At 36.5% G+C, this 24666-nt stretch overlaps 1 protein-coding gene across 1 annotated transcript; it reads left to right on the top strand.

Moving 5' to 3' along the window:
• Positions 1–1272: 1272 nt before the first annotated feature.
• cnot10 (CCR4-NOT transcription complex, subunit 10) lies at positions 1273–23266 on the top strand. The gene is made up of 19 exons (XM_084088587.1): positions 1273–1444; positions 1927–2021; positions 2107–2268; positions 6552–6702; positions 6855–6994; positions 8516–8602; positions 8784–8867; positions 9002–9119; positions 9353–9502; positions 9620–9825; positions 11576–11697; positions 12003–12182; positions 12360–12440; positions 19171–19284; positions 20451–20581; positions 20672–20707; positions 22082–22209; positions 22351–22426; positions 22561–23266. Exons 1-19 carry the CDS (start codon positions 1426–1428, stop codon positions 22725–22727), a joined length of 2247 nt encoding a protein of 748 aa, XP_083944713.1. The 5' UTR covers positions 1273–1425; the 3' UTR covers positions 22728–23266.
• Positions 23267–24666: the final 1400 nt, after the last annotated feature.

A 24666-nucleotide genomic window follows, 5' to 3' on the forward strand; every position in this document is an offset into this window, starting at 1 on the left:
TATGGGATGGTGCTAAGTAGAACTATGATTGTTCTTTAAAATAATAACAAGTCTTCTTTGAATTGAAGCATGACGCTGTGACACAATGCAAATATAATTCTAACAGTTATATAGTGCATATTAAAACTATACATAAATAATACTTTGCCTGTTTAAAAGTAAAGAGACAACATTGTTCACATAAGTCACAATATCATGTTGAAAAGTTTTAAGTTCTCTTTGTAAAGAAAAGTCAGTCTCAGTTTAACCATCAGTTTTTTGATTATTGCAGAAAACATTCTGTTTTGTACACATTTTGTAGCCTACATCATTATAATATTCACAAATGAACACCATTTTTGAAGACTAAATACAATTGCTAAAAGTAATCAGCTAAATATATAGATTAAAAAAAAAAATTCCCTGTAAGTTTGAGTTAGAATAGTTTGCAAGAGCACAATTTTAAACACAATGATGCTGTGAAAGCAGACTGTATATGAGTTTATCTGTTTGGTGTGAGGACGTTTATGTCCCCAACAACCTCTAGTATTATTTAGCCACTTTTTCAAGATAAGTAAAAGTGTTTTTTGTTTTTTTATATAAACACAGGTATTTAATATATTTTATGTGGTAGAATAAAACATGAAAATATTTTGAGTAAAATATTTTAAATACTTTATATTTTAGTATAAACTACAGACCTTATTTCAGGCATTTAACAAAAAACCCATAAAAACCCATGACTTCAGGACTTACTGGACCGTAAGTGCTAAATTCTGGGTTTTGGCCTGCAAAAATATGTCATCCTGCACAGTATTATGCTGACAGAACATAAATGAAGCGTGCATTTGAAAAACATAACAGTATCGTCCGTTGTTGCTGTGAATGCTAGTTATCATCATAGTTTTTAGTCTTGGTTAGAACGAGAGTAGAGATACAGACCTTTGGTTGCGCATAAATCCAAATTGCTATTCTAAAAACCCATAGGGAACTTACTGATGGAACTCATGGCAAAATATCCTAAAGCTACACTGCACATTTTTGATGTCTCTCTTCTAACACACATCTTTGAGGTCTTGGAATCTATAGCCTACTAGTGAGATGATGAGTTGAATCAGGTGTGTTTGATTGGGGTGACATCTAAAATTATGTCTGGCCTATAGCTTACTGACCTCAACATTGAACAAAAGCAATTCGGGTCTGAAATGGTTAAGCAACAAGTAGCTGCAGTTCATCCTCCAAAACGATAGGTGGCGATCGCGTACATAAAATGCTGGTTTAAAAAAAAACCTCGCGCGGTGGTTGTGGGTAATATTCATGGCGGAGTTCTGAATCTGCTCTGGAGAGACACACCTTCCACTTTTTCTTTCTATATATTTAAATAGTGGATTTAACTTACATCTTTACCCGTTGTAAAAGCGCATTAGCGTCCATACATTTGAAGTAATGGCTGAAACAGGCTCAGGTGAGCGGCGTTTATGATATTCAGTCAGTCTGATAAACACTGCAGCTGTTCTTGATCGCTGGCCGGAATGTAAACAGATCTTCTTTTTTTTACAAACAAATTCTGATTTTTATATTCTTATACATTTAGCGTATTAGGTTACAAATGTGTAATTAGTGTTATAACGATACCTAAACAGATAGTTAACTGCGTCATTGAACTGGCCTAATACTGTTTCTTCATGAAATGCAATGTTAATTATGTTTGTATAAGTAGTTTATTGTATAGAAATGCTTTTAAGCATATTAACGTTATCGTTTTCTGACAGTTAGGCTTTTGAATTTACCTTGTTTTGATAGCTTGCATTACGAAGATCAAATTAGTTTTTGTCGTTTAAATAGTAACTTAGTTTGCAGTCATGTAACAGCAGTGAATGTTGTCAGTAGGAATTGCACGAGTTGATTCAATCATCTGTCACTTAACTGCATCTGTTTCCTCTCAAGATCAAGCTGGTGACATGAAACATGACAACATTTCATCCCCTGGGATCTCGGATCAAGAGAAAGAGATGGCAGCCAATGCTTTTGAGGCTTTTAACGTAAATAACTATAATACAGTTGTCTGAGCAAGTGGTTGTATGCGTGGAAATTAGTTGATGTTATATTGTGATGATGTCTCTTTAGGCTGAAAGCTATGACGAGTCCCTGAAAAACCTTGACAACCTTCAGGAGCTGAACAAAGATGACTACAAGATTACAATGAATAAAGCAATCACTGAGTTTTATAAAAGTGGGCAGACAACAACCAGCACCCTGAAGCAGATGTTAACGACCTTGAAAAATCAGGTATGGTATTACATTAGTCTCTGTTTCATTGTCAAATGTTGCTAAACAAATGTCATAAAAATGCCCAGCAATTATTGTCAGGGCTTGACATTCACTTTTTTACTCTGGCTAGTGATTTTCCAAACTTACTAGCCACTCAGCAATTTCACTGGCCACAATTTTGACATTGATACCATGGGGAAAAACTGCCATATAGATATTATTAATATTATCTGCTGTCATTTTAAGACCTGATACACAAATCCATTATACTGTTACTGCGGTGGCTCTGAATCCACTTGTGACAAGAGCCACATTTGGAAATATTTTCGATTAGGCTAATGTCAACGCGGCAAGCGTGCTCATAATAGAAGCGACGCGGCGCGCTCGTTTTTCCAGGCGTGCCTCTGTTCATGGTTGCATAGCAACCACAGACACCACGGGAGAGCAAGCTAGTGGAAAGGAGAAAGCGGTACGAACTGCGAAATTGGTACAGAGAACCGTGGATTTTCACTGGTATTTGTACCGAATACAGAAATTTTTCAGTGAAAAAATTCACCTTTATTTCTAGGTCAGACCTGAGGAATAGGCTACAAGGACAGCATCTGGCCACGTGCATGTGTGTCCCCCCCACAATAGCTTTCAATTACCAAAGAGTCTTAGAGATCTTCTATGAAAAGCCCAGAAAAATTAAGTGCTCACAGATTGGGTGTGGCCTTTGCCATTAAGATAAAATTTTCAATAAATTATAGCCTAAATAATCTTTTTCTGGGTTGTGCCGTTTCATTTTTCCCCTATCAGTTTCTACCTTATAGCTGAAAATTAAAACATGAGTAATTCTGTCTAAAATTATAAAATGAAGGTTTCTGTTTGTGACCAGTTCAAGGTACGTGCTGCAATAATCATGCCTTGAATTTGTTGATGGTATGTCATATTTGTATGTCTCAAAATGTCCATTTCTATCCGCAAAACTTGCCAGAAGTCATGGTTTAAGGGGTTATTTAAAAAACATTAAAAAAAACACCCCCCCCCCCCACACACACACGCACGGCTTGGTAACAACCTCCGGCACGTAACAGCAACGCTGCTGGAAAAATTTCTTGGGGAAACACTGAATACGCACAATCCCATGCCGAAATTCAAGCCCTGTATCACCAACTATATTTATCCGGAGCAAAAGAAATGAGTGAGTGAAGGGAGGCGGGTTTGTGCGTCAACTCGCTGTTGGAGAGATGAGAGAGAGAGAAAGCGCAGCTGGTATCGTGTATCTACTCCGCTGAACATGAGTATTGGGAGCGTTTCAGATATTTCAGTATTGATCGAAAAATCTGTATTTTTGACACTACATTGCACTTAGGTTTATATTTCAGATGCCTTTTTAAAAGACTACAGTTGAAAAATGTATATATTGTATATATAAAATTCAACCCGCCAAAGTGTCTATCGATTTTTTACATTTGTGAATCGATTCAGAATCGTTTACGTCCGCATCGCGATGCATCTAAGAATCTATTTCCCCCCCACCCCAATAATTTAGACACTTAACATTATCGTATCGCATATCGAATATCACATTATTATCGCATATCGCACTTATATCGTGCAGCCCTAGACTGTGTTACACCCCACTGCTGAAATCCACCCGCATTTGGCGGGTGTTGTTATAGTTATTAGTTATTGTTATTATTAATGATAATTAATCGTTGTTTACATGAGTATTGGGAGCGTTTCAGATATTTCTGTATTGATCGAAAAATCTGTATTTTTGACACTACATTGCACTTAGGTTTATATTTCAGATGCCTTTTTAAAAGACTACAGTTGAAAAATGTATATATTGTATATATAAAATTCAACCCGCCAAAGTGGCTAGCAGGAGTGACTGCGCTAGGACTGCACAATATATCGAAATATCGCAAATGTATATATCGTGATATGCATATCGCAACGGCTTGCAATAACTGGAGTCATGAACAAAAGACAAAGAGAAAATCACTCACTGCTCTTGGCTGAATAACCTTTGTAGCTTTAATAAGAATCAGTATATATTTAATTCATACTGTGAAAACTAAGCAGTGTTTTAGTTTTTACATTTGATTATTCAGTTTCTGTTGTTAAATAAACCTAATGTACGCCTACCTGAAACCCTAAACCCAGTGGTTTACACTGATGTTAAAATAACACTTCTTATGCTACAGTAAAACACTGATGTTCACTTTCAGAAGTTGTAGGGATGTTTTCTTGTCACAAAAAGAATGTAAAACCAACATTGCAAAGAACCAACAGGAAAAATAAATGAATACAAACTTCAGCATATTCTGAATCTCTAACATAAAATAATAGACTTCTAACCAACATCCTCCTGTTATGTGCAATGAGCAATATAATCCGTCAGACAAAAAAAACAAACAAAACAGAATTCACACAGAAAGCACAAACAGCTTTCATACAAAAATATAGAATTATGTACCAGTAACTCTCATACAAAAATAATGCTTGTGGACTTACGCATATTCTGAATAATTAGTGACATACAAAGCTGCCCAATTAAAAAAGAGTCTAAGACTTATGACTTGACATTGTTGCTGTATACCACAATCAAAAACAGCTTATACAAAAAAAAGTAAATGAACATCTGCAGAGAGCACAGTCAAAATGTAACTTTTGTGACTGGCATTGCACTGATACACACTGTGACTGTGGAGGGCAGTACAGTAAACCTACGTATAACAGAGAAAACTAAACAATAAAGAAAGCAACTCTCATACAAAAATACAAAATGGGCCACAATGAAATTATGGCAATTTTCCATACGTTAGCTTTTAAAGGGGACCTATTATGCCCCTTTTCACAAGATGTAAAATAAGTCTCTGATGTCCCCAGAGTGTGTATGTGAAGTTTTAGCTCAAAATACCCAACAGAATTTTATTTACAGCACGTTTAAATCATCATTTTTTGGGTCTGTGAAAAACGCACTGTTTTAGTGCTTCTCCTTTAATGCTAATGAGCTGCTGGTTCACGGCACAGGGGGCGGAGCCTAAGCAGCCTCGATCAGAGCCAGAACAGGGAAGATGATAATAATAAAACAGACAGTCACAGTAATGGTGTTCATTTCGACCATAAAAATGCCTACAGAGTCAGAGAATATATGCTGTATGGAGTTGAAACGGATATAGTTTAGTTTAATTACGATTATAACCTATTTGGCATTGCTTGTATACACTATTAATGCAAGCCTGCTGTAGGACTCCGTCTGACGATCTAATTGTCTGAATGATGACACAAAATATACTGATGAGTTTAATAAAGTTCACTGTATGTCACACAAAAGATGAAGCATCAGTTTTTCTTCAGAAAATCACTGTTAGAGCTGAGTAAACAGTATAAGAAGTGCATAAGTAACTTACATACATTTCTGTAGAGTTGAGGGAGCATTTTCTTTGAAAACAAAATGAATCCACCTCATCTTCAGTGGCTGGCAGATTTCAAGAGTAAATAAAGAGAGCTATGTGAATGAATACATCCAGCTACAACACCTTCAACGCTTGGGAGATGCTTCGACGCTTCTCGTGAGTGCATTGATGCAGCAATGGCTGATGTGTAAACTCGCAGTGAACTCGATCAGAGCGGGTCTAAGTTATAACGGCAGTGTCAGTCAACACTCGTGGGCGGGGCCTGTGGCTTTAGTGATGTCACTAAAGCCACATTCTGAAAACAGGTAGTTTGGAGAGACTGCTTATGATTTATGGGGATTAAAAAAAAAGGAGTGAGTGGATTTTTATCACTGTAGGGTGGTTGTGTTTGGATGGTGTTTGGACATAAATGTGTGTTGGCAGTGGGTGTACTGCCAACACACATTTATGTCCAAACACCATACAAAAGTGAATTTTGCATAATAGGTCCCCTTTAACAAAGAGGGTGCCGTTCGGATTTCGCGCCTCTATCATGCGTCTCTGTGATGTGCTGTCCTACTGTCCGGCCGCTTCAGAGTTCCACCTTTTACGCTCCGTCAATATTACGTTTTTTTTAGAAAATCGATTTTTTACATTTGTGAATCGATTCAGAATCGTTTACGTCCGCATCGCGATGCATCTAAGAATCTATTTCCCCCCCACCCCAATAATTTAGACACTTAACATTATCGTATCGCATATCGAATATCACATTATTATCGCATATCGCACTTATATCGTGCAGCCCTAGACTGTGTTACACCCCACTGCTGAAATCCACCCGCATTTGGCGGGTGTTGTTATAGTTATTAGTTATTGTTATTATTAATGATAATTAATCGTTGTTTGCAGATGCATACAGCTGTGGAAGATATTGATGGTTTGGATGATGTCGAGAACAGTATCCTCTACTACAATCAAGCAGTGATCCATTACCACATGCGACAGTATTCAGAAGCTATATCCATTGGGGAGAAGCTCTACCAGTTTCTTGAACCGTTTGGTATGTTTCAGAATGCAAATAAAAACTGTTATGTAACTGCAGAGAGAGTTGAGTGGTACAGCAGTGAGTTCTTGCACCAGCACCAGAAGTATTAGGTATTTTAGCTGGTGCAGTAGTGTGGCATTGCTTGATGGGTTTCTCTGTCCTAGCAGAAAAGTTTGCTCAGGCCGTTTGTTTCCTGTTGGTGGATCTGTACCTGCTCACCTTCCAGCCAGAGAAGGCACTGCACCTGCTGGCTGTGCTGGAGAAGCTCACCGTGAAGGAAGGGAACAGCAAAAATGGCAAAGGAGAGGTGAGAGATGTACGCCTCCTTCCAAATAATTTTGAGTTTTTGATAGTTTCTTCCTGTCTCACTAGTTCTTGTTGTTACATTTAAAGCGATAACATCTGTAAGAAAAACTTCCATTTTTCAAATAACATTACTGATAAACCAATGTTGGGTTCTGATGGCACAGGTTGTGCTACAAAATAATCATTATTTGTTGCTTTGACAGGCTTGTATATTTTCTGTCATGCTGTATTTTTGTCCATCATTGTTTTCTTCTTTTTATTTATAAGCTTGAATTCAGGAAGAACTGATATGTTTTAATTATTATCTTTTTTGGCATTGTTTACAATGAGAATGCTACTGTATGTAATAGACCAAATGCACTTCCTTTCAAAGTTTTATTTTTTTTAAATACAATTTAAAATATCCATTTTTGATGTATTATATTTTATATTTAATATATTTAAAATAGATTAATCGCGATTAATCGCATCCAAAATAAAAGTTTGTGTTCACATAATATATGTGTGTGTACTGTGCATAATTATTTTGTATATATAAATACAAAAAAAAAAATTTTAAAAAAAAAAATTATTTATACATAAAATATTTATATTTATATATAATACAAATTATATATACAGTATATTTAAGCAAATATTTCTTAAATATATACATGCATGTGTGTGTATTTATATATACAAAATAATTATGCACAGTACACACTCATATATTATGAGAACACAAACTTTTATTTTAGATGCGATTAATCATTTCACAGCCCTAATTTAAAAAAAACTTTTTTTTTCCTTTGGCAAAAAATAAAATAAAAACAACAGCACTTATTTGAAATAAAGGTAACACTTTACAATAAGTTTCTAAGTTTCTATTAACATGGAACTTTTATATTAATTAACATGAAATGATGAAAAATTACTTTTAAAGCATTTATTAATTTCAATTAATGTTAATTTTAACATTTACTAATACATATTTAATGGACCTTAGATAACATGAATAAGCAATGAACAATTGTAATTTTTATTAACTAATTAAAACAAAGATTAATACATATGAATGTATTGCTCATTGTCAATTAATCATAGTAAATGCATTAAATACTATTAACTAATGAGAATGTATTGTAAAGTATTACCAAAATAAAAATGTAATATGTCTTTACTGTCACTTTTGATAAATTTAATGTGTCCTTAGTGAATAGAAGTATTCATTTATTTCAAAAATAAATCTTACTGCCCCCTAACTTTTGAACAGTAGTGTGCCTTATTATATTTATATCTGCCAAAGTGACAGAAAGCATTTTAAATGATCAATGTTTGTAAAATTTACTTGATGGAACTTTGATGGAAGAAATGATGGAATGAATGAATTTCGCTTAACCAAACCTTAGACTGTAGCTCACCAGTTCCTGCCCTAGAAAATGAAGAATGGGTTAAAAACAGTGGGACTTTGTGAGATGCTAAATTTGTTGATCCAGATTCTGTTGTCTCAACTTAAACTTTTTGGATCACGTGTCATTTCCAGAGCGCCAACAGCATGAATAAGGAATCTGCCGCTCTGAAAGCAGAGTTCACAGCTATGATCGAGGCAGCTAAATCAAAGATGCACCAGGTGAGAGCAGATGAATAATGAATCTTACAGCACTCCGATTAAACACAACCTGAAATAATAAAGGTCTGCAATAGAGTTGCACTGTTAATTAGTTCTAAACTCATATATAAAACAATATATGCTGACCAGCTTGCAACATTGTCTAAAAATCAAGCTGTTTTGGAAATGTTTGTGTGTGCAGTATAAAGTACGAGCCTATATCCAGATGAAGTCTCTGAAGGCCTGCAAACGGGAAATCAAATCTGTAATGAACACATCTGGAAATGTGAGGATTCACAGTCAACAGATTCACACAATACATGCATACTGTAAATGTTGATCAGGTACACCTGCACATGTTTCGTAAAGCACTTGTAATGTAACTTGTTGGTTGTCTGTATTTACACATTCCTCCCTCAGTCTGCGCCCTCACTCTTCTTGAAGAGCAATTTTGAGTATTTGAGGGGAAATTATCGTAAAGCTGTGAAACTCCTCAACAGTTCAAATATTGCAGAGCATCCAGGACCCTTAAAAACAGGTACATGACTTCTGTAATTGGTTAAAAACCACCCATATGTGCTTTAAAAAAGAAAAAAAAAGGATCCCATTCTCTTCCATTAAATCTGAGACGTGTACACCATAATCATTTAAATCTGTTTATTCCAAGAAGTGGTGTCAGACATATAAAATACACTTTAGAAATTGCAGTCAAAAGTTTTTCTCTTCTGCAATGTTTTGGCTCAGATTTGTCCTTTTTTTCCCCCATTGAAGGTGAATGTGTGAGGTGTATGTTCTGGAATAATCTTGGTTGTATCCATTTTGCCATGGGGAAGCACAACCTGGGTCTGTTTTACTTTAAAAAAGCACTTCAAGAAAATGACAATACATGCGCCCAGCTTGGTGATGGCGGTAATGGGCAGGGTAAGAGAAATGAAAACCTTCTGCATGCCTGATCATAATAGATTTAAATTTCATAATAGGAAAAAAAAATGTGTTGCCTTGTTAAATTAACATTGTTTTATTATTATTCTTCCACAGCAGCTAAGATGTTCACGGGCATCCCCATGTGTGCTCTGTTAGCTAATAAGCGCTATGAGTTGCTGTATAACTGTGGGATTCAGTTACTTCATATCGGGCGACCGCTGGCAGCGTTTGAGTGTCTGATGGAGGCGGTGCAGGTGTATCACTCCAGCCCTCGACTGTGGCTCAGGCTCGCAGAGTGTTGCATCACAGCTAATAAAGGGGTACTGACATTAACACACACGTTTTTAAAATGTAAAATGAAAGAACCCCTTGCTTTTCAAAATGTGGCAGGAATATGTGTATACTTAAACTACCATTCAGAAGTTTGGGGTTGGTAAGATTGACAGAGAGAGGTGTAAAGAGTACCTGAAAACAATACCCAAGTAGAAGTACAGATACCTTACAGTGGAAATGACTCGGTTACAAGTTAGGAGTCATCAATTCCAATACCACTTTTGAGTAAAAGTCTACCTGATTTTAACCGTATTTAGGTATTTTACTCACACTGAATGTAGGCTCAAAGATACACTAGCCAGCAACAACTAAGAGACATGCCAGTGAAAAACAAGGAACAGTTGATTTGTGAGGAGAGCAATCATGTTCATTTTCTAAAATTGAAATAAAACTGAACACCTCAAAATGGCAATAAATCAAGGTCGACACAACAGCCTCTTAAACGTCTGCAAACACTCAAGTGTCAGTTAAGCTCAAGTGCTCAGAAATGGCATAAGTAAACCAAAATCCTTCAATAAGTTCTCTTCAATATAACAGATAAATTAAAAATAATGTTTAGTCAAATTAAATAGTCAAAGCTTACTTTTACTGGACATGTTTGTTTCAGCCTCATCACTGGCTGCAGTCATGTCCTCATCTCATATGAAACACCTGCGATTCAGCAACTTCCTTCTAATACACTCATATTCAAAGTAGCCTTGTTGACAAGTTTGGGCAAAACTCACAATATATAATACCTTTAATGCCCTGTAGATGGCGATATAACGTCTTTTGTAGCAGAAAAAGTCAGGTGCCATGCAAAATGTGACTAGTAATTGCATTACTCATCACAAATGCAATGTATTAAAGTAAAGATTACATAAACTTATTAAAAAATTGTATTATAATTACATTATAGTTATCTTTGATACTTAAAGTACAAAGTAGCCAGAAAAGATACTTGAATACAGGAACTTTAGTTAGTCAAATAAATGCTATTCATAAAAGAATCCTGAGGAGGAAAAAATGTATGTATCTCGGTTTTCACAAAAAATATTAAGCAACACAATTATTTTGGTTGTGAAGTAATGGCTGCTGAAAATACAGTTTTGCCATCACAGGAAAAAAATACATTGTAAATATAGTAGAAATCTGTTATTTCAAATGGTAAAAAAACTATTTCAAAATGTGCCTTTTTTATTGTATTTTCGATCAGATAAATGCAACTTTGTGAGCTTAATCTCTCAAAAACCTTTGAATGAAAAAAGTTACCAACCCCAAACTTTTGAACAGTACTGTACATTTGGTTTGCCTCGTTTAAAGGCCTGTACACACCCAAATACTTGAATGACACCAAAGTATAATTTATTTGCAAACAATATTTTCCACACTAAATTGCAGTTTAAGTATTTTATAGACGGTGATGTATTTTTTTTTTTTCAGTTAACATCTTTTGCACGCTGAAAACTAGTGTGGTCTCTAAAACTAGTGTGGTCTCCTAGCTCACTGGCATGACCAAGGCTGCGCAAAAGCATTGTAATCTAAGTAGATTGCAGAACCATTACCCCCAATGGTCTCTAAGATTAACTTAGATCATGAGGCTTTTGAGAAACGCAGCCCAAGTCTATAATTTAATTTTAAGTAAGAAACGCTTTGGTTAATGAGTAGAGGATTTTGAGAATCATTTGAGGTTTTATAACATCCATGCCATTTTGAAGTTGTTACTTTGATAAATAAACTTTTTGTTGTTTCCTTCAGAGCACGGAGCAGGAAACAAAAGGTTTACCCAGTAAAAAGGGGATTGTGCAGGCTGTTGTTGGGCAGGGCTACCATCGCAAGATTGTTCTAGCATCACAGTCCACACAAAACACCATCTACAGGTGAGGAAGATTGACTTAACTTAATGGGCCATGACATGTTCTAGTTATTAATGGTGTTAGAAAAGTAGCTGTGTGAGATTGTGTGCCTGATTGGAGGGGTGTAACTAGATTTCAAATTGGCTGTAATGTCAGAGTCTCTCCAGAAGATGTCATCCTGTTGCACGTCTTCATAGAAGTAGCATTCAAAGATATCAAGTGACTCCATACAAATGTGTATCACACCTTTTAGGTTTCCATCTTATTAAAAAGTCTTCCTGATGCACTTCCATGCTAAAATGTATTTGCAAACCTGTATTTGTGTGCAGTGAAGGCCAGTCAGCAGCAATCCCAGTGGCCAGTATGGAGTTTGCAGCAATCTGTTTGCGTAACGCTTTGCTCCTTCTGCCTGAGCACCAGCAGCACGACAGCAAACCAGACAACGGCTCCAAGAGTTGCAGTCAGCCGGGCAGCACAGAAAGCGGCAGCGAGACCAGCGACGCCTGCAGGTACATGTACATGCATGCAAACCCAATGCTGGCAAAAAAAAAACAGATCCCAGACTAGATTGAATACAGTTGAAGATTGGATTTGCTGAACACATTTCAGAACTTGTCAGATACCCTCTTCTCACCCTTTGATGATAGAGATGATCTGGTGACTTGGATTTTTTCTTTGACTGACAGTGGGAAGACCCAAGAGGGAGACAAGTTCATTCCTGCTGCTCCCTCATCACCCTTGAGAAAGCAGGAGGTGGAAAATCTAAGGTGAGGTTACAGGAGACTTTTCTGGAATTAATTTCTCACTTCATATAAAAAGAGCCTGAAGATGATTTGAAAGACTGCTTTAACACAATTGATTTGGCTCAGCCCATTGTGTGACGAATGTTGTTAGCCAGTGCAAAAGAGATTTGCTTGCTCCGTTTTCCAGTACAAATATCTTAAATCCTAAATCAAGAAGCATTTACTTAAGCAAAATTACATCAGATATTAAGAGATTAAGAGAGTTTATGCTTCTAAGTAAACATGAACATTGGCAGATTTCTTTTCTTGTTTTAGGCTTAAAACACTTAATTTTGATACATTTTTCAGACAACAATACTTAATATCTTATGTCATTTTGTTTCTCTGGTAAATGTTTCTTCATTTATGAATGTTAAAGGTACATTATGTACGATTTTTGCATTAAAATATCCAAAAACCTTGAAACCTAGAACAATTATGTTTTGTTGAGTTGTGTACTTATATTATCCCATATGTTCCCAACAATGTTTAACTCCAGTGAAATCCACAATTTTAACCAGTGACCTCTGACCTGGCCCATGACCTCTGACCTGGCCCATGCCATTGCTTCGCCTGTCCCTGCCCTCAGCTGTCTTTAGAAACACAGTGCGCTTCCTGACAAAATCCAGAAAGTAGTAGTTGTCACGTCAAAGCCGACGATCTCTGGTAGCATCTAGCAAGCCACAGTTGTTTGTTTTGCACATTCGTGATGGACCACAACTGGTTCTGTAGCCAAAGATAAACCATATAAAGCGACAACGGTTGTGGAGCTTTTTTGATTGTTTTGAATTAGCGACCTCTAGTGGTGAAACTTGTACTGGAAAACAAGACAGAAATACAGAGTAAGAAAACACAAAGATGTCTTCCTCTAGGGCACTTGCCAGCACAGAAAGCCAAATTCATTCATCCTTCATTGGGCTGAATTTAAATCTCTCAATGTTTTTGTCATATTTATTCATTAGAAACATGTTCAGTATTTGTTATATATAAAAAATAGTTTGTGAAAGTTTCAAGCAATATTATCCTACATTTTTTGTCACATTACCTCAACGTGTTGCATGTTTAATTATGTTACTTGGTTTCTGCAGGCCTTAAAAATTCTTAATTTGCCCATACACAGATGAAGGCCTTATGAAAAGGCCTTAAATGAGAACAGAAAGGTCTTAAATTCATAAAGTACATTTTTCATGGATTGCACAAAAATATATTTCCCTGTTTTCCAAAACAGATATCTAAACATCTTTAAATGAAGATGCATTTACTTGAGACGCAAATGTAAAATTAAAGCTGCAAGCAGCGATGAAAAGGGCCCTCGCACCCATGCCGCCGCCACCCGGCGCCTTTAGGAAAGGCCTTAAGATTACACTCACCAAATTTGAAGAGGATCAGATCAAAACTGTATGAGGAGTTCGTTAAAGTACAACATCAGGAAATGGCAAAAACTGCCCAAAATCTGAGAGGAAGTTCAAAATAGCTGACTTCCTGTTGTGTTTAGGGCTACGCTCCAAGAGACATTTTTGTAGGTATTGGGTCATTACATGTATGTACCAAATTTCATACCTGTACATGAAACGTCGAGCCGGGGCAAAATGTAGGGGCAATAATTAAGCCATTTTGCCCCACCCAATTTTGAAAACCATATCACACGTAAATTTTCACCACTTCTGAAGCGTGTGCAAAGTTTTATGATTTTTCGAGCACGTTTTGTATTTGCCACACTTCCTGCTACCAGCAGGTGGCGCTATTGCTATAACCAAATATGAGCATGGCCATGTGTTCAGGACAGGACTCTTATCAAACATGTGAAGTTTGGGGCAGATTGGAAATTGTATGCCTGAGTTACTGCAGGCTGTCTGTGGTTGCCTAGCAACATCGGAACTGCAAGCAACATTAATATTGAACTTATCTGATCATGCATATATCACCAAAAGGCCGAAATTGGGTGAACGTTTGTCAGGCCGCCAAGGGCACACCCTTCGACGAAAACTCAAGATCTTCGCAATTTAACGTCGCAAAGGCCTTAAGATTACACTCACCAAATTTGAAGAGGATCAGATCAAAACTGTAGGAGGAGTTCGTTAAAGTACAACATCAGGAAATGGCAAAAACTGCCCAAAATCTGAGAGGAAGTTCAAAATGTGTTTAGGGCTATGCTCCAAGAGACGTTTTTGTAGGTATTGGGTCATTACATGTATGTACCAAATTTCATACCTGTACGTGAAACCTAGAGCCGGGGCAAAATATGGGGGCAATAATTTACCGAATTGGGGCCCCCCCCCCCCAATTTTGAAAACCATATCACACGTAAATTTTCACCACTTCTGAAGCATGTGCAAAGTTTCATGAGTTTTCGAGCATGTTAAGGTCCTCTAAAAAGCGATTCACTTTGAAGAAGAAGAAGAAGAAACTGAGCAAAAACAATAGGGTCCTCTCACCATCGGTGCTCGGGCCCTAATAAAATCTTGAAAAATTAAACAAAAGTATGTGAGTTCATGCTTAAAAGAACAACAAATATCTATAAATGATAAATTCCCTTTGAATTAAGGTGATTTTTCGGAGCCTTTTGGTATATATTTGTTTCTTGTTTTAATAAAACTTACTTCATTCTGATTTCATATTTTATGTCATTTTGTATCTCCAGTAAATGCATCCTGATAAGACACAAAAAGTTCAAGCTTTTTTTGTAAAATAAATGAAAAAGTAATGGATATCTGTTGGAACTTGTATTCTCAAACTCTTTTGCAAATACAACTCATTGTGTTTCTCCCTAGACATTTACATTTAGACGACATATTGACGTATTGAGTTCCCTTTTATTCCTTAAATTTTCTTTACTTAGTCTTAAAAAGGTGTTTAAAAAAGTCTTAAATTTTCCTTGATATAGCCTGCAGAAACCCTTATAAACGGTTATATTTTACATCCAATTTTGAGGAACAACATCTTAACTTGCGACATGTAAATTATGAGCCTAGAAAAATCTTAAAAAACACAAAACAAAATGACAGCTGACGATTCTTCCGGTTCAAGATCATTGTGGGATACATTATTCCAGGCAGATTTTATTCACAAACGGTAGTATGCTATTTCAAACATGGCTAACATTAGCTCCCCTCAGTTTGAATTGTCTAAAACCAAACATTACATATTAATTATTTTTTTTATTGTTGTCTTCCATAGTGTTTTCATAATGGTTTAGAATTCTTTAGTTCACAAATGACATAAAATGTAGCAATTGCTAGTTACATTAGTAACCTCCATTATTTTAACCAACTCTGTTAGACTCCTCTGGCAGTAAGCTTTGCTTCAGGCAGCGTACCTTTTATACTTATAATTAGCCGCGTTTCCACTGTCGGGCCAGGGCCGGGCCGTGCTAGTGCGTGCCAGGGCCAGTCGCGTTTCCACTGTCACTTCCGGGGCTTGATCGGGGCTTACTCGGGGCCAACGGCCAGGATTTCTGGCCCGTCGAATACCTTGGGCCAAAGCAGGCCAACTCGGGCTAGAGGAGTGGTTACGAACAGAGGCGGAGTTCACCTGAGTCGGGAGACGGCAGCGCCGGATGATTCTGTCAGCATTAAAGACTTTTAAAATAATTTAACTCGCGTTCATGTTTGAATGCCTTCTGTTTGTGATGCAAAAGACTATGCGCGCTAACCGTTACCATAGTAAACATAGTAAACGCTTGAAGATACGCATAGTAAAAAAAACATAGTGAACGCTTGAAGAAATCAGACCAATCATAAAGGCTATCACAGTCATGTTTTTATTCTATCTGTCAGTAGCCTACGTCTCGTCTCTTTAAACCGGACTATCATAAAATAAAGTAACTTTTTTTTCGGGAGCTTCCTCTTTTTCTCTGACTGAAAATATCTGTATGGGAGTTGAGAGAGTGCTAAAGCTCCTCTGGTCGTATGGCATATATTTTTAGAAATTATCATTCTTTCTAAATGTGATGTAAATATGTCCTGTAACTACCAGATAAAGAAACAGACGCGACTGAAGAAGTAAGTGAAATAGACCTAACGGTAATTTATTTCTGAGTGACTAATGTGCAATTTTGACATAAATTAATTCATTATGATCAATGTATCACTTTTTATTGTAAACCTGAGGTAAAACATCGATGCTTGGGTTTTAAATATTCAAGCCAACAGACAAAATGCCAGCAAACGGCCGCTTTTATCATGTTTGTTTTCAACACTGTTTCCAGTGATTTCTGATTAGTTTTCTGATAAAACTTCCATTTGTTGGTGAAATGATGGGTTAGTGTGACGTGACGTTGTCCCAGAGAGGCGCGTTACGGGCGTGTTTTAGTGAAGCGCCGTGGAGCTTCTGGCCCGACAGTGGAAACGCAGGCCCGGTGCTATTAGCCCGGCACGGCCCGTTTAAAGCCCTGGCTCGCACTGGCCCGACAGTGGAAACGCGGCTATAGTGAATCCCCCTCCCCCGGCTAGCCCACAATACACCTCTCTTATTTTACACCCCCACTTCACAGTTCACTCTCGTATTACTCTGTCTTTTTGCCTCGGGAATTGATTAGATCCTCAACCCCACCTCCATCGCACACTCTCCCCTTCCCCCTCATCTTTGATCCAGCGGGACAGTCTGCTCCAGAGGGCTGTCCGGACGTGGTTCGCTGTGAAGGGAAGGGGTGTGATGTGTGGATTGTGTTGACCCTGCACTGACACCCTGATACACTGACACTTTTATGAGCCCGAGCACCATTTACTCAAAGGGCTCTTCCTGGAATCCTGCTGGCTGTTGTGTCACAGGCAGCCACTCAGTGCATTGAGCATTTCTCTGTTTCCCCCTGTCAGCGAAGCTTGCCATTTAGGAAGCTAAGCAAAGATTATATTCAATTCATTTTTCATTAAAGTAAGTTTTAACGTACAGTAGTTCATGTGTGTCACAATTTTGTGGCCTGTTCACATTAAGACTGAATTTAAAAAAGGTAAACGAATTGCAACCAAAAGGACTTAAATGGCCTAAAACTCATCAGGCAGTAAAGATTTCTCTCACTTTAATTCAACAGTTGATATAAATTTGACCTGTTTTAATGCACAGTTAATGTAAGTCATAATGGGACAGCTGTTAAAATGTAATAAATTAGTGCTGGATATAGTTAGGATGGACTTTAGTGGAGCACCTGGTCACCCCTAGGTAAAGAAATATATTTCCATCTGTAAACAATTGCATTCCTGTCATTGTATGCATTTTTAGTCCCTACTTTTTGGAATGCATTGTTTTAATGCAAATTATTTTGTTTACAGCAAATATTGATCGTTGCATTCAATAAAATAGTAATAATTGCATTGATGGCTCAATCAGATTGAAAAGCCTGAATCATGTAAACACCGCAATTGATCCGATTTAGCTCAATCCAAATTAAATGTGATGGTGATCCTCAAAAAGTGCCAGACTAAAATGCATGTTTGAGCTGGTTTAACCATAAGTAACTTGCACTGACATATATTAAAATGTGTTTTGTCTCAAGATAAACACCAGTAATGTTTTTTCTAAGGCACATTTATAGAAGTTACTTATGTTCTAATTGAACTAAGGCCTAATCCTGGCTTAATCCTGGCCCTGTCTGTGAAACCAGGCCATAAAGTCTCAAATTTAGTTTTATCAAATATTTGATCAAATAACAAAATCTTAATTATCAGTTATATAATTATATTTTTTAACTTTTCTGGTTGTTATTGGTCTTTTGGATACACAATAAGATGTATATGGTAATTAAATGTAAACTCTCAGAAGACACAAAGACTGCATTGCATTGTTGAATTTTTTTTATTTATTATTAGATTCAGAAATGTAAAACATTTTTTAATAAAATGTTACGTTTACAGCAAATATATTTAACGTGAAACTGAAACTACCACCGTGTTGGAAATGCACTAAACAAATAAATTTGGGCTCACGCACCTCTTTCAATTAAACACAAATCCAAATGTGAGCGTTTGATAAAAGAAAATGCAAGATATTCTGGAAAATGCGTTAAGTAGAGCTGCACGATTTATCGTTTAAAGCGATCTTGATTCACCCATGCAATCTCATTCCTAAATGACGATTCTTTTGAAAGTAACTTGATGCTTCAAATAAAAATGTTATCAATTACATAGTTTCACCAGTAAATGGCAACAAGGGACTGTTAAAAAAATGAATCAGTCGTTGAATCATTAATTCATGAGATTCATTCAAAAGACGCTGATCCATCCAGTAATGAAGTCATTGAATCATTCATTCAAATCAATTTTTTTTTCCCCAAAAATAATTCAAAATCATAAAATATTTTTTAAAGACTGCAGAAATTGTCATTTTGTCAGAACCTCTATTATATAGCATGTTACTGTTTAGTTATCTTTTCAGAATAGTGAGAGAATCGTGATCTCTTTTTTAAACCAAAAAATTTTTTGATTCTTCATTTATCCAAAATCATGCAGCTCTAGCGTCAAGTACACTTGTATGTTACAGATGCATAAGTTATTTTCAGATTGTATGTTTTTTTTTCTGTATGGCCATGCATATAGTATTTTATTTTAAGTTTTAAAGTCTGATAAACTGACTACCTGAATGTGTTTTACTCACCTCATCACTAAATGATTTGGACCCTGTTTACACTATTCGTGAGATGACACGTTGGTTGGTTAGTGTTTATTTTTTTCGGGGTTTTTTTCCATCTGCTTACTTCTCTTTGGCCTGTCTCTCTTCACAGGTGCTCAATTCTAGCCTGCAGTGCATATGTGGCTCTTGCTCTTGGGGACAACTTAATGGCTCTTAACCACGCAGAAAAGCTCTTGCATCAGACGAAGCTGTCAGGATCGCTCAAGTGAGTGTCTTTCTTCTTCTGGCTGATTTGCATCTTTTATGGGTCCTGCACTCACTCACAGCATTCAGCAAATATTTACCCTCCTAAAATGGCCAGTCCTGAATAATGGGATGTTTGTTGTGTGGTACAACCAGTTTTTTATTTTATTTTATGTTTTTACTTGTAAAAAAAAGTTACAAAATGCCTTATTCTTTTGCAGTGTTATTTTAGTATCATAGACATATTATTTTTTTAATCAGGTTTTTGTAAATTAGTATTTTAATTTTTTTTCTCTTTTAATTTTAATTTGAGTTAGTTTCATTAATCTTATGTTTTGTCATTTGTATATAGTTTTTATGAACTATTAAATCTTAAGTTTAAATATTAAGTTTTAGTTAACATCAACTTCATCTAAATTAAAATGAGATGTTTCCACGGCAACTAGATTACATTTTTAATTTGTTTGATTCATTTTATTTCATTTTATTTTAAAGATTTTTTATGGTTTTATTTTTAGGGTGCTTTTACACTAGCACTTTTGGTGTGCACCCGGGTTCAATTGACGTCAGAGTTCGGTTATTTTGGATGATGTGAACTCAAATAAAAATGGTGGTCTGGGGTACAATTCATGTGAAATCGCACTAAAACTCTGAAATGAACCACTGTTTATAACATGATTCGAAACAAAACCAAACGCTCAAAAGAAAATCGAAAAGTGAGGTGAGCAGCGCTATGCATTTTGTCGCCTTCTCCTGCGTCGTCATTACCAAACGCACCGCGATTTGAACCCAAATAATATTATTTATCACAATCCAGCAGGGGCAAGGGGAGGGGGGAGCAATCAAACTCTGGTCTGGACCTGACATTTGAAGTGTGAACGTACCCTTAGTTAACTATATTAACCCTGCTCTTTTGCAGACCCTTTTTCCCCAATTTTTGTCCCCCTAAATTGATGTGCTGTTTTGTAAATGTCCTGGAATGTCCAGATTATGATATCGTAATCGGGTCGGGTTTGGTTTATTCCAGCTAGATTTCTCAGACACAGATGAAGCTAATTGGGGAATCAGCGCTCGCAATGTAAAGCAGTCAGTTTAGCATTAGATTTGTCTTGAGAAGTGGCTTTAAATTATGTATTTAGCTGATCAATAATACATTTTTGATGAGTTGTGTGGTGCGTGTGTTCTCAGGTTCCTGGGTCACCTATATGCTGCTGAAGCCCTGATCTCTCTGGACAGAATCTCTGACGCCATTGCACATCTCAATCCAGAGAACGTTACCGACGTTTCGTTAGGCGTGTCATCCACCGAACAAGACCAAGGTATGAAAATGAGCGCATAATCAAAACATACAAATGTCAAAGGATGTGATTGTGTGGTTACTGACATGTTACCTGTGCTGTTAATGACAGGTTCTGATAAAGGAGATCTGGAGCCTGTGGAGTCCTGTAAGTGTTTTTTTGTTTTTGTTTTTTTTTAATAATTCATACCTCTTGTTGTATGATAAATTATTTTTAATTCAGAAATGAAAAAAATATTTAGATATTTTTTGGGGGGTATAAAGTAAAATGTATCTGTGTTCTACAGTTGTCCTGGTATCATTAAAAAAAAGAAAGAAAAGCCTAATTTAAAAAGATACAATTCTTTAAAAGACAGCCTTAAGTAGTTTGGTAGTAGGGCTGCACGATATTGAAGAAAAATGTGATAACTCATTAAATAATGCGATATTCAATATGCAATACGATAATGCTTAAAGTGTGTAAAATAAACTTAAATTATCTTTAAAATATATTTAAAGTTATATTCACATTCTTTTTGTAACTAGAAAACATCCCTACAACGTCTGAAAGTGAACATCAGTGTTTTACTGTAGCATAAGAAGTGTTATTTTAACCTAACTGGTTTAGGGTTTCAGGTAGGCGTACATTAGGTTTATTTAACAACAGAAACTGAATAATCATAATAAAAATAAAACACTGCTTAGTTTTCACAATATGAATTAAATATGTAATGATTCTTATTAAAGCTACAAAGGTTATTCAGCCAAGAGCAGTGAGTGATTTTCTGTTTGTCTTTTGTTCATGACTCCAGTTATTGCAAGCCGTTGCGATATGCATATCGATAATTTCAATATATTGTGCTGCCCTATTTGGTAGTAGATCTTTCATTATTCTAAAAAAGAAAAAAAATATTTCTATTCATGGTAAATCAGTGAAACAAATTTGTAAAAACATAAATATTTGATAAAACATTTCACCATGAAAAGTATATTTAAAGACATTTTGAAGCTAAATAATAAAATGTGTACGCTCAATATATTGTTACCGTCTTTCAAAAACAGAAATATTAGAAATCTAAACTTTTTGTAATCTATTTAAGAAGTTAAACTAGATTTTTAACACTTTATTTTAAGGTGTCCTTGTTACAGTGTAATTATACATTTAAGTGTAGAGTAATAATATTAACAACATGTACTTAATATATAATTAGTTGTTTGCTTTAGGGTTAGTTGCATGCAATTATGCATAATTTCCTGTTATTACTACAGTAAGTACATGTAACAGGGACACTAAAATAGTGTTACCAAGAATTCCTTTGAAAAGTATAAAATAAATTCTACAAAAGTGCACACAAGCAGAGAAAAATAACAATTTAACCGCATACTATAATTTTAATTATTTAGTTATGCTTTATAATTCAATCAGAATAACATGCACTGATTAATTGTCCTCAATTATACCCGAGATCATTAAGACAATGGGTCAGGCAGTGTATAGTCTGGTTTATTATGTATGCATTTATTTATTTTTGGTGTTCTGCAGCAGGGAAACAGACGCCTTTATGTTACCCCAGCTCAGTAAGTTCTGCCCGGGCCACAATGCTCTTCAACCTGGGCAGTGCGTATTGCTTGAGAAGCGAGTACGAGAAAGCTCGCAAGTGCCTCCATCAGGTAAACATTCATCTCATGTGAAGCACTCACATTTATGTGTAGTTTACCACTGAATATTTATATTATCATCTATCTGGACACTACATACATGCAGTGTAAACACTCTCCAACCCATTTGTTTTCTGATTCCCGGTTATATAGGCTGCTTCAATGGTGAACACTAAGGAGATTCCTCCGGAAGCCATTTTACTGGGCGTCTACTTAGAACTGCAGAACGGTGAGTCACGCGCACAGATTTTAATCATGTCTCTATATTTCCAGAGGGTGGCTGGTCACCTTTCCTCTCCTGGAATCATGTCATTTTTTTTTTTTTTGATTAATGGTTTAAAACTGTGATTGTTGCTTCCACAGGAAACACACAGCTGGCCCTACAGATCATCAAACGGAACCAGCTCCTCCCCTCCGTCATGCCCATCTCCTCCCCTGACCTCCGTAAGAAACCACTACCCTTCCAGTCATCACAGCCAGTACAGCCCATACAGACCCCCTCCTCCTTTACACAAGTACAGCGCAAGTGATACCACTGACACAAACCCCAAAAAACATGCACAAACACATCTTTTTTTGATGATTTTATTTATGATGCTGCAGCAACCAAGATGGATGATGGAGGATAAAAACAAGCAAGAGAGTTGTAGACTGGTTGTCTGTTGCAGTCGGTTAGAAACATGTATGTGTTTTGGGGTCTATGAAATTATAAATAAATTTTATTTACACTTGTTAGTGGTGTGACATTAATGGGGTCAGTGACGAACTGCCATATATGAAATTATACAGATTATGAGTAAATTATTTCTGGAAAATCTGCATGGAGCCCTTATATTGCGATAATCGAGATCACGTGGATGTTAAAAATCGATGGACCAAAGGTCACTGTTAAGATGTAATTAGCATAAAATCATGGACACTTGTCTGACATCAGTCATGGCAAATAAAAATAAAATAAAAAAAACAGTCCTTTAAAATGTAGAAGCTTTTAAATATCTCAATTGTATAACTTGATTCCTTCTCTACTGGTGCATAAGACTCAAATAAATGTCCTGATTTCTAAAAGCTCGTCCCTGGCGTGGGTGGACAGATGTCGGCTTTCTTTCATGTGTGGTCTCTCCTTTTTTGCCCTTTTTCCTTAGGGTGGCCCATCACCTTTCTCATGCAGGGTCTTTCTTATGCTAAATCCCTCTGCCCCCACACCCCCTCTTTTTCCACCCACATCTCTCCCCATTGTTTCTCTGATCTGACGTCCTGTCAATGATGCTTTGGACTCCAGAAAGAGCTCTTCTTTAAGCCTTTATGGGTTTTTTCCAGCCAGATGCTAGTGCCAAAACGCAGCTCAATAGATTGTTCCCCAAGAGGCTTTTTCATGTTCGTAAAAACACATTTTGACTGCATCGTGAATAAGAAAACTATGCCCTGCAAATGCAGGCAAATTTCAGAGGTCAACTGTTGGTTTCTTATATTAAATACAGCTGAGCAAGTGTTCTTATTTATAGCCATGCTGTTTTATGCATCCTTAAAGGATAAACTGGGATTTGTAGGTGGGTGACCCCTTGGAGCGGGCGAAGATGAATGATATAGATGTGAAGCGTGAATCTGTACGGGTGTGGCAACATGTGCTGCCCAAAAAAATAAAAAAATAAATGACACGTTCCCAACAACAAGAAGTTTCTGAGTTGGGTGAGCCATAAACTTGAAACATAGCGGAGGGGAGAAATATTGCTGCTGTGACTTATATTTATTCGTTTATTCCACAACAGCTACATCGCCTTGTCTTGAGCATATTTACAAATATAAATAATCCTCTGAAGTGTATTGTATGTTGTTATACACAGCGAAAATAGCCTGTATTTGACCGAAATTCAAGAATCATCAGCAAGCTGACTATAGATAGCGATTGAATGTTTATATGATTGTAAATGAATGGGATTCTAAATCTTATTTTGGCCTTAATAAGATTTTCCCAATAAATATGCAAGAATTAACTTGGTGTCCTCCATTCCTGTTCTTTCCAACAACAAAGCACTTGAATGCGACGAGCTCGTAATCGCAGCTTCAGAAACAGGAAGTAGACATGTTCAGATTGCACGTAAAGGCAGCATTAGTGAGTGAGTGTCGCCTTTAACATATGACAAGATTGCAAGCTGATGGGGAGTGTATTTTTTATATATAACAATCCATGTGTGAATGAAATACTTCAGTATTTCGGGAACCCCTGCCCTTGGCAAATGCCTGTTGGTTATCCGTGGTCTGTGGCTGACTAGAGGGAAGAAGAAGAATTTGCGAACTTAAGCTGTTTATAAGCGGTTTAACTCACTAAAAGCAGCCAGAATGTTTGTGAATGGATCTGAATCATGCAAATGGACTGATAACAAGCTCCAAAAACTTTGAATTAAACATTCCAGCCCAATTGAACCCCTTATCGTTATTTACACCCGGAATGGTCCCATCTGCCAGACGACA

This window comes from Abramis brama (assembly GCF_963993115.1).
Source record: "Abramis brama genome assembly, chromosome: 17".
Taxonomy (NCBI): Eukaryota; Metazoa; Chordata; class Actinopteri; order Cypriniformes; family Leuciscidae; genus Abramis; species Abramis brama.

What these genes read in the sequence shown, in the direction of transcription:
- cnot10 (XM_084088587.1), top strand. An exon ending in CCAGTTTCTTGAACCGTTTG is followed by an intron (nt 6,703 to 6,854) that starts GTATGTTTCAGA and finishes CTGTCCTAGCAG; the next exon opens with AAAAGTTTGCTCAGGCCGTT. An exon ending in TGATGGCGGTAATGGGCAGG is followed by an intron (nt 9,503 to 9,619) that starts GTAAGAGAAATG and finishes ATTCTTCCACAG; the next exon opens with CAGCTAAGATGTTCACGGGC.